At 42.8% G+C, this 10301-nt stretch overlaps 2 protein-coding genes across 2 annotated transcripts; both read left to right on the plus strand.

Annotated features, from left to right (window-relative positions):
• The first annotated feature begins 452 nt into the window (after positions 1 to 452).
• On the plus strand, positions 453 to 857 carry LOC129250754 (jerky protein homolog). Its single transcript, XM_054890352.1, has one exon. It carries the CDS (start codon positions 453 to 455, stop codon positions 855 to 857), a length of 405 nt encoding a protein of 134 aa, XP_054746327.1.
• An 11-nt stretch (positions 858 to 868) lies between these two features.
• LOC129250755 (jerky protein homolog-like) lies at positions 869 to 1882 on the plus strand. Its single transcript, XM_054890354.1, has one exon. The coding sequence runs from the start codon at positions 869 to 871 to the stop codon at positions 1880 to 1882; it is 1014 nt and encodes a 337-aa protein (XP_054746329.1).
• The last annotated feature ends 8419 nt before the right edge of the window (positions 1883 to 10301 follow it).

Genomic DNA, 10301 nt, shown 5'->3' on the forward strand with positions numbered 1-10301 from the left:
TGTTGGAAAGGATCGTACGAGCCGCAGAACTTAATCGCTCATACACAATTTTTTATAAGAGCGTACAACTTTTGGCGTATGCCGATGATATTGACATCATCGGACTTAACAATCGCGCTAGTTATGTTCCTATCTTTTAAAGGATAGAAAAAAACAATACACTACTTCTTTCACCACTGAATTACAACTGATTCTTTTATTAAAAGTGTTTAAAAATGAAACTTATAATTTACAGTATAATTCCTCTTAACCGGCTTCGCATTAACCGGTCGACGGATTAACCGGCCTGTTTACAACAGCCGAGCGCAATGCAATATTTTCCAAGAAATTCACCGGCGAGGCGATGCGGCGAAGTAAACTATAAACGATGTCAGGATTTTGTCCTTTGTCGTTTTGACCAATTTGGTTTGTTTTTGCTGTGAGTACGGAATAACATAGTTCTTTCAATAACAATGAGTGCAAAGCGCAAACGAATTGTGGTTTCGATGGATACACGTTTAAAAGTGCTAAGGCGGATTGATAATGGTGAATCCGTAGCGAAAATATGTGCAGAATTTAATGTTGGAAAAAGCACTGTAAATGACTGGCGAAGAGATAAGCGTTCCATTGAGGAGTTTTGCCCGAAAATGGAATCTGATAGAAATCTGGGTAGCCGTTGTACGAGAAAAAAACCAATTTGCGAGGTCGTCCATGAAGCTTTGTGGATCTGGTTTCTTCACGAGCGTCGAAGAGGTACACCGATTGGCGGCCCAAATTTGAAAGAAAAAGCTTTGGCTATCCACCAGAAGATTAATATTGGAGGTGACTTTGTGGCAATCGATGGAAGAAGCGACACGGAATTCATTTCGCACATGTAAGTGGAGAAAAAATGTCTGCTGATACTTCTGGTGCGACAGAATTCAAGACTAAGTTTGGTGAAATGGTTAAAACAGAGGAATTATCTCCAGAACAAGTCTATAATATGGACGAGACCGGGCTAAACATTAAAATGTTACCAGAAACAACTTTTCTAGGCAGTCGTGAACAGTCTGCCTCTGGCTTCAAAAAGAACAAAGAACGTATTACAGTGGCCGTTTGTTCGAATGCAGCAGGGACTCATAAAATTCCTCTTTTCGTTATTGGCAAGTTTGCTAAACCACGGGCATTCAAAAACTTGAATCCATCTTCCCTTCCGGTTTATTATAAGTCACAAAAATCAGCGCGGATGAATTCAGACTTGTTTAAAGAATGGTTTAATTTGGAGTTTCTTCCAAAAGTTAAAAAACATTTAAAAAGTGTAAACTTGCCCATTAAAGCAATTCTTGTGTTAGATAATGCTCCAACCCATCCTCATGACTGCGCTGTAGATGACATAAAATTAGTTTATCTTCCTCCTAATGTGACAAGCTTAGTGCAACCAATGGACCAGGGAGTGATCGAAAGCTTAAAAAGACGATACAGGCGTAAACTTGTTTCTGAAATTCTGCAACATTCGGAGAGTGAAGACAAAGGCCTTTTAGAATTCATCAAAAAGATCAATACCAAGGACGTTATCTATATATTAGCTACAGTATTTCAAGAAATGCCCTCTTCAACGTTTGTTAAGTCTTGGAGAAAACTTTGGCCAGATGTTGAGAATCTAATTGTGATCTCGAATACTGCAGGGACTGAAGAAGAAGAAAACAAATCTACTTTACAAGACCTTCAAAAGTTATCGGGTAACGAATCATTACAGGCAGAAGATGTGGAAAATTGGATGATAAACTGTGACGAACACCTTGAAAATGAATTTTTGAATGAAGACGAAATCATAGATTTAGCAAACGAAGAACAAGAGGAAGATGATGAGAGTAGTGACTTGAAGAGGAGAAAACAGTTTCTCATGGAGAAGCCAAAAATGTGATGGAAATTGCATTGAAATACATTGAGCAGCAACATGAGTCAACAGCATTAGACGTTTTGGTGATTAGAAAATGGAGCGATGTCGCATTCAGAAATTCGATGAAGGTTAAAAAACAGAAGAAAATCACAGATTTTTCCAAAAAATAATTATTACACTTATATTTAATTGATGTAACACATTAACATATGTAAATATGAAACACATAAATGTGTAAAAAATGCTTCTCCATTTTTTTATATGTATGTATACAATATATTATACAAGTACACTTCGGATTAACTGGCCAAAACGGCAACCGGCCAGGTATGCAGTCCCGAGGTGACCGGTTAAGAGGAATTGTACTGTAATTACAAAATTGCTTATTCTGCATTTAATACTAACTAAATCAATTTCTCAATAATGTTAATATTGCTTAATTAGCATTTTACAAGTTTTTGTTAATTCGCCATTCGGTAATATGAAGCTTATAAATTTATTGTAAAATTGCTTATTCTGTATATTAATAATTCTTATGAACTCAATTTAATTACAATTTGCTTATTCTATATTTTAATAGTAATTCTTATGAACTCAAATTACAAATTGCTTATTCTATATTTTAACAATAATTCTTATGATTTTAATTTAGTTCATTGACTTAGTTATTATATATGTAACCTCGGAGGTTTGGTTGGTGGTTGTGTTATGGGGGTTTCCATAACTCCTCCCCCCTTAGAGTAAAGTGAAGGCCACAAGGAAGACGTAGGGGCTGGAACGTTTAGTTGAAGATCAGGAGTGAATTGAAATTTAGTTCTTATCCTTGCGATGTAAACAAGTGCGGCGGTAAATATGATGCTCAATGAACAGGTTGTTAGGATAATAATATTGTTTTTCTTTGATGTTGTTTCGTGACTTTCTAGTTGATAGCTTCTAAGTTTGTCCAGGCTCAGTTTGTTGGTTATTTTTTTTGCGTTTACTTCGGAATAGCTTATGAGGGGTAGAAAAAGTTCGTCTCTGTAAAACATGGGGTTGTCTTTGTAGATTTCGCCGTTGACATTGATTGAACAGTTGTTGTTGTTGTTGTTGTTGTTGTAGCAGTATCTTCGCCCTGCCAGTGTAGTGTAAATTACCGGTCGTCTTCGTCTAGCTCATCTAACGGTAGGCCCAGGAAACTGGCAGTTTCGACGGGTTGGGTCCAGAGGGAGAGAGGTGTTAGATGAATGGGTTTGATGGGGCATGTGAAGAGGTGGTTAGTGTCGTGCGGGGTACCTTCACATGCAGGACATATGTTTAGTATGTCGAGGTCGATTCTGGATAGGTAGGAGTTTAACCTGCTACAATATCCAGAACGTAATTGTGCCAAGATTACGCGGGACTCTCGAGGAAGCTGGAGCTCTTCGTCTGCAATGGGTGGTGGTTGGACTCCGATAACGGCATTCGGGGGTCGGGAGCTTAGGAAGGTGGTAAGTGTCTCCCGATGAATGTCGTTAATAGCCTGTCTGTATACTGTCTGATCCTGGAGAGGTCTGTCCGTTTTGTCCTGGATCTCGTCCACATAGTTGAGGAAGTGTCTCCTGATGTGCCTGGGAGGTGGCTCAGGCTCGAGCAGGTGTCTGCATGGGTGAGGCCTACGGTGACACCCAAGCAGAAACTGCTTGCCGAGCATTTTGTTATGCTCCTTAACCGGGAGCATGTGCGCCTCGTCATGTAAATGGTGGATAGGGGACATCAGGAGACATCCTGTCGCGGTCCTGATGGCAGTATTCTGGCAGGTCTGAAGCTTCGTCCACTGCGTATCACTGGTTCCAGGCGACCAGACAGGCGCGGCATAGTTCAGAACCGGTCGGTCTATTGCTTTGAAAGTCGACAGCAACATTTCTTTGTCTTTGCCCCAAGTGCTGCCGGCAAGCGACTTGAGGACCTTGTTGCGATTCTGTACTCTCGTTGCAATAGCGGTTGTGTGCGCCGAGAAGTAGAGCAAGCTGTCAAAGGTGACTCCCAATATTCTGGGGTTATTTACCGTCGGAATTGGGGTATCGTCGACGTGTACCTGAAGTGGCAGCTTGACCTCCTTTGTCCAGGTGGTAAAAAGGGTCGCCGTGGATTTAGTGGGAGAAAGTTTTAAGTTTCTCGCAGTGAAGAAGCGAGAAAGGCGGGCGAGGTAGTCGTTTACTTTTGAGCATAGGCCATCAATGTCATTGCCCGACGCCATTATCGTGCAGTCGTCGGCATATGAGACCAGTGAGACTCCCTCTGGTGGCTGGGGGAGTTTCGAAATATAGAAATTAAAAAGCAAGGGTGAGAGGACACCACCCTGCGGTACTCCTTGCTTTAGTTTTCTCTGTTTTGAGGTTTGGTCTCGAAATACTACCGACGAGTGACGACCACTCAGGTAGTTCGCGGTCCACCTCTTCAGCCCTGGCGGGAGTGTCGACTGTAAAATGTCATCTAGTAGCGTGGCGTGGCTGACTGTGTCGAAAGCCTTTTGTAGGTCCAACGCTACTAGGACAGTCCTCTCGCAGGGGCGGTTTTGGTTAAGGCCGCGGTTTACCTGGGTGTTTATGACGGTGAGTGCCGTGGTGGTACTGTGCACTCTACGGAAACCATGCTGGTGTGGGGCTGGAGTCAGGGGTTGAGTGAGGAGTGGGAGTAGAAGGGCCTCAAGTGTCTTCACTACTGGGGAAAGGAGAGTTATCGGACGATAAGACTCCCCTTGGTTGGCGGGTTTCCCAGGCTTCAGCAGTGGGACCACTCTCCCTAATTTCCACTTATCAGGAATGATGAGAGTGGCCATAGACAGGTTGAAGACCTTTGTGAGATATTCTACTCCCAATGGACCCAGCTTTTTCAACATCAGCATGTTTAGTCCGTCGGGGCCAATGGCTTTTGATGGTTTCATGTGTTTGATGGCCCCCTGAACCTCGTCGCTGGTGAAAGTAAGCGGTGCACTGTTGTATGGCAGTTTGTGCAACAGTCTGGTGGCACGACGTTTGGATCTGTCGACCGGAGGATGCAATATAAATTGCCGGCTAAAGTAGCTCGCGCATCTCTTCGGGTCCGACGAAGTACGACCGTTGAAGGTGATATCCACCTTGTGCTTCGTCGGGTTCGACAGGGACCTTACGGTGGACCAGAGCTCGCTCACACCAGAGGTGAAGTTACAGGACTTCAGATGATCTACCCATTTGGTCCGCTTATGTTGGGTGACCAGTTGCCGGATCGCCAAATTGAGATCCTTTATACGAGGATCCCCGGGATCGCCCTGGCGTAGACGGTCACGCTTGTTTGCCATAACGGCTGCTTCGGCTGGGAAATTGGGACGTAATTCCCGGATCCGTCCAGCAGGTATGAAGCGAGCCGCGGCGGCTGTAATCGCCTTGCGGAATGCGCGTTCGCCTGCGCGCACATCGGTGGGAGTGGGTAGGGCTGCGAAGATGTTCTCAGTAAATTCCGCGAATGTGGTCCAATCAGCTTTGTTAAAGTTGATATATGACCGATGATCCGCGGAAACAAAATCGGCAGGTCACTCGATCGAGATGATAATGGGCAAGTGGTCTGATGCAAGCGATAGCATAGGTCGCCAGGTTATGCTATTTATCAGTCCAGCGCTAGCAATTGTTATGTCAGGCGAGCTGCTACAATTGCCCACTACCCTAGTGGGGGCGTCGTCGTTTACAGTGCTGAACGTCGAATCGTCCATCTGCTCTGCCAATAGCTGTCCCCTACGATCATTTGGCAGGCTTGAATGCCAAAGATCGTGATGCGCGTTAAAGTCACCTACTACCAATCGGTTTTCTCCCCTGATGAGCGCACCAATATCGGGGAGATATCCTGCCGGGCAGCAGGTGACAGGGGGTAGGTAAATATTATAAATTTCGAGCTCGGCATCGCCTGACCGGACAGCTATACCTTGACGTTCTAAGGTGCTGTCCCTGCGGTCGATGCCTTCATCAATAAGACGATACTGCACTGAATGGTGTACTATGAACGCTAGGCCACCACCGTTGTCTCGCTCGCGGTCCTTTCGGTGCACGTTATAGCCGTCCCTGGTAATCAGGGGGGAGCTAGCGTGCAGTTTTGTCTCTTGGACCGCAGCTATCTTAATTCCGAACCGACTCATGAAGTCGACTATCTCGTCAATCTTACTCGTTAGTCCGTTGCAGTTCAGTTGCAAAAGCTTGAAGCTTCGCGGGAGGGTCGTCGTAATTCGGGGGGTGAGGGATGCGTGATGTTGTCTGCGTTGGTCCTGCTGTGCGTTCCGCAAAATGGGGAGTGGCCTGATGTTGTCGGGTGGCCGCGCCACGGGGGGCGGTTGCGGGTGCAGAGCTCTGCAGCAGGGGGCAACGTAGTCGCGTGTCCACTCACGGGTGGTGTGCAGGCCGGAGCACCTCCGAAAGTGACACCAGCCACTGCAAGAACTGCATTGGACAGTTGTCAGGTTCCGAGGTACTACGGTCTGGCACACGGAGCAGACTGTGCGGGGGACCAAGAGCTGCTGGTTTGTCCCCGCACTGGGGTAGGAGCTGGAGGGTTGTGGGTTGGAGAGGGAGTCGTGTTGCTCTTGGGGGCTCCTGGCCGTTGAGGTGTTGTTAGTGACGGCAGTGTGATGTGCCGGCACTGAGGGCAGTGTAGCCGTAGAGGCGGTGACCGCCTGTGGGCGGGAGCAACACGTGGCCACATACCTTGTGGACCACTCCCTGTGAGTCTTAAGGCCTGAACAGGTCTTAAGATGGCACCACCCGTTGCACTGGTTACACCTAACCGAGGTGGAGTTCGGGTGGAGCCGTTTGTGGCAAATGCAGCAGTAAAGTACTTCAGGTCCGGGGTTGGGTTCGACGCCAGCCCGGAAGAGAAGTATTTGGAGCAAACTGGCTGCAATGAGTTGCTCCTGTGACGAAAGGTTTAGGGTAAAATACGGTGCACTAGACAGGGCTAGTGTACTGGGGCGGCAGCCCTTGGTCGGGAATAAAAACCCGAGTCATTCCGGTAACGTAGAACCGGCTGCCATGGGAATGTTGTAGTAGAGGAGAGCTGTACCCTTAACTTCGTAAGCGTCGTTGTTGCAGCTAGTTGTTACGGTAGTCTTGTTTGTATGATGAAAAGAATATAGTTTGTTTCAGGTTGTACGATTAAGTTTATATTGCCAACATCTTCTAGGTCGCACAGAGCATCTTTGTTGCTTATTATTTGACCAATGAAGGTGGAGTTGGTTGTATATTCAGTATATGGTGATTTTTTGCAGTAGTAGGAGTTCTCGACTCTTGGACAAGGTTCGTCAAAAAATTGGATGTGGTTTTTATTGTATGTTAAGTATGGTTTTATTTTTATCTTTTTAGTGTTATTTAAGGGGAGTGGAAGTATATGATAAAGTTCATAGTTTTCTTTTGATACATTTGATATTTGTGCATTAAATATAATATTTGAATTATTATAATATGCTTGTAGTCCAAGTAGTTCGCATATTTGCTCTTTAGAGCTAATTTTTATTGACTGATTTTCCATATAGTTATATATTTGGCCTAGCTCTGTAGTGCTTAGTATGAATTGCGATATCACATTTAGTTTTGCTAGGACAATTGATTCCGCTATGCTTTCTAAGTGGTTGTTTAAAAGGTCTATATTATAATTAATTTGGCTGATATACTGAAGTTCAAAAAGTTGGTCATCTCCTTTCAAGATATTGTTTGCTATTTTGTTTATGTATGTTTCTATTTTATCATGTTCCTTGTTTATGTGGATAGTGACGTTTTGCAATCTTTCTTGCATGATTGAATTTATTTGGTTCTGGTTATTCAGTATAGTCTCGATATGTGTTGTATTAGTTTTAATGTCTTGAAATTGTTTATTTATGGAAAGTGCGTCATTGACATCCTTATTCCCCGTGATGAATTTCACGGCTGTCCCTAGTCCGTTGATGAGTCCACGTTTATGTCGTTTATGTAGTGTAAGTGTCTGTACTTTATTTTCTAGTTCCTTGAGTTTTTTTATTTATTTTGAAAGAGTAACAACTAATTAATAATTATTACACTTATAATATTACAGCGCTGGCTACCAGGGCCTTCAGCTTATTGCTAAAAGGAAAAAAATAGTCTAATAGGATTTAAAAAATATTTAAAGTTATTGGCAGATGCGTGACTGATGGTACTCATGTTCATTCGTACTAACATGTGTGTGTAACATATATACGCTCATTGTATGTACGATTAAGAGCATAGATGTACGCCCGTATATTCACTAACGAACATTTGCACCATGTCCAACAAGGATTGTTCACATACATATATTAAAAGTAATATGATATATACAAGAAAAAATAATGGTTAAGTAGGTATCTTACACAGATAAATCAATTTATAAATGATGTTAATACTATCGATATCGCGAAGCTTTAGGTAGGATGATGGTTTGGTATTGTTAAAAATGGAGGTTCTTATTTGTTTGAGTCCAGCACATTCGTCCAGAAGGTGAAGAACGGTGTTGTCGGTAGAGCCGCAAAAGGAGCAGGTTTGTTTTGTGGAGCCTTTTAAAAGGTGTGCATGTGTGGTGAGTGTGTGTCCAATTTTAAGGCGAACAAATATTTTGAGTTTGCCGCATGATACATTAGATGGATATATCGGAGATTCCCCATTAGGGTTGTAATTTTTGTAGCAGTGATGATAGCTACACCAATCGCTAGCGAAACATTTCTGAATATATTTTTTTACGAGCTTCTTAATGTCTTTATCGATGAAATGTTCGGATAGATGTAACGGTTGTCTGGAAGCTTCTTTGGCAAGTTCGTCAGCTTTCTCGTTCCCGCGAATACCGGCGTGACCTGGTATCCACATAATTTTTATGGTATCCTTTTGCGAATCTTTTCAATTAGTGGGGTGTTGTTGATGTGGTTAGCAAGGGCTTCGAATGTGGATTTGCTATCACTACATATCAGATATTTATTTCCACTACTGGAGGCAAACCGTACCGCTTCAAATATTGCAGCTGCTTCAGCTGTAAATATCGAGCAATATGTTGGCATTGCAGCGGCCGAAATCAAACCACCAAGCTCGTTTGTCACTGCAAACGTAGTGCTGGTGTCAGACTTCGATCCGTCTGTAAAAATAAACTCCCAGTTACCTCTAAGAGGTTGAACAAATTTGTTATAGAGTTGTTTGTATTTGTTGGGGCTGGTAGAGGATTTTGGATATTATAATAAAGTGGTGATGAAGCTAGATCTACGATCCAACCACTGCGGATGCGTTTCGATTGCTGCAAGCGTTGGTACAGAAACAATGTCGAGGTTCTTGACTAAGTTTAAAAAGCGCGATATTGCTGATGGTGACTTGGACTTGTCTTTTTGAAGCCATTCTGGTTCAACGTATGAAAATAGCAACTTGTTTCTGCAGTGAAGTATTTTTGGGATTAGCATCATTGAGTTGCTCATTGTTCTTTGCGAAATAGCTGGCAGTCCTGCTTCGGCTAAAATTACCTTTATTGGAGACGTGGGGAAAGCGCGGATACTTCTCCTGGCCGCAGCATGGTATGGTGTTTGAAGGCATTTGATATGTCTTCTGGCGCAGTGTCCGTATATTGCGAGTCCGAAATCGATTTTAGAAAGTATTATGGCTTTTGTTATATTGACAAGAGTTCTTATGTGTACTAGACAATGTTTAGATGAGAGGTATTTTACAATATTAAGTCTAGAGAATAAGCTTAGTCTAACATATTCACAATGATCTTTGAACGTATATCTCTTATCAAATATAATGCCTAATATTTTTAAACTATTAGTATGGGGGATTGGGGAGTTAAAAAGGGAAAGGGTAGGGAAGACGCATTTATGTTTCCTGCAGATATGGAAAGATGTGCTTTTGTTAACAGACAGATTAGCTCTGGATATTTTTGACCAAGTGTTTAAGTCCTCCAAGATATTAGAGAACGCGGTTTTAATTATAGTTAGGTCTTTGATTTTCGAAAAAATAAGGACGTCATCGGCATAAACGAAATGCTCAATTTGGGTATATGACGAAATAATCCGGCTAATTACGTTGAACGCGATTGTAAACAGGATAACTGATAACGGCGACCCTTGAGGGATACCATTGAAAAGGGAAACAATTTTTGATTTCTGATTATTTGCACGAACAAAAAATTTGCGATTGCAGAGGAAGGATTTTACGACATTGAATATTTTTTCACCAACTTTCCAACGTTTAAGTTCTTGTAATACGCAATGCGCTCCAATTCTGTCATATGCCTTTTCAAAGTCTAAACTAAGTATTGAGACGTGATTTTTAGACGATAGGGCTTTAGTAATGAAATGATCAAATAATAGAAGAGGATCTATTACGCTTACACCTTTCCGAAAAGCAAACTGATGTGGGTTTATGAGATCATTCTGTTCGGCAAACCACACAAGTCGCCGAGAGATTATCTTTTCTAGTACTTTTGACATGCAAGGTAA

Source organism: Anastrepha obliqua, chromosome 6 (genome assembly GCF_027943255.1).
Source record: "Anastrepha obliqua isolate idAnaObli1 chromosome 6, idAnaObli1_1.0, whole genome shotgun sequence".
In the NCBI taxonomy this organism is placed as follows: domain Eukaryota; kingdom Metazoa; phylum Arthropoda; class Insecta; order Diptera; family Tephritidae; genus Anastrepha; species Anastrepha obliqua.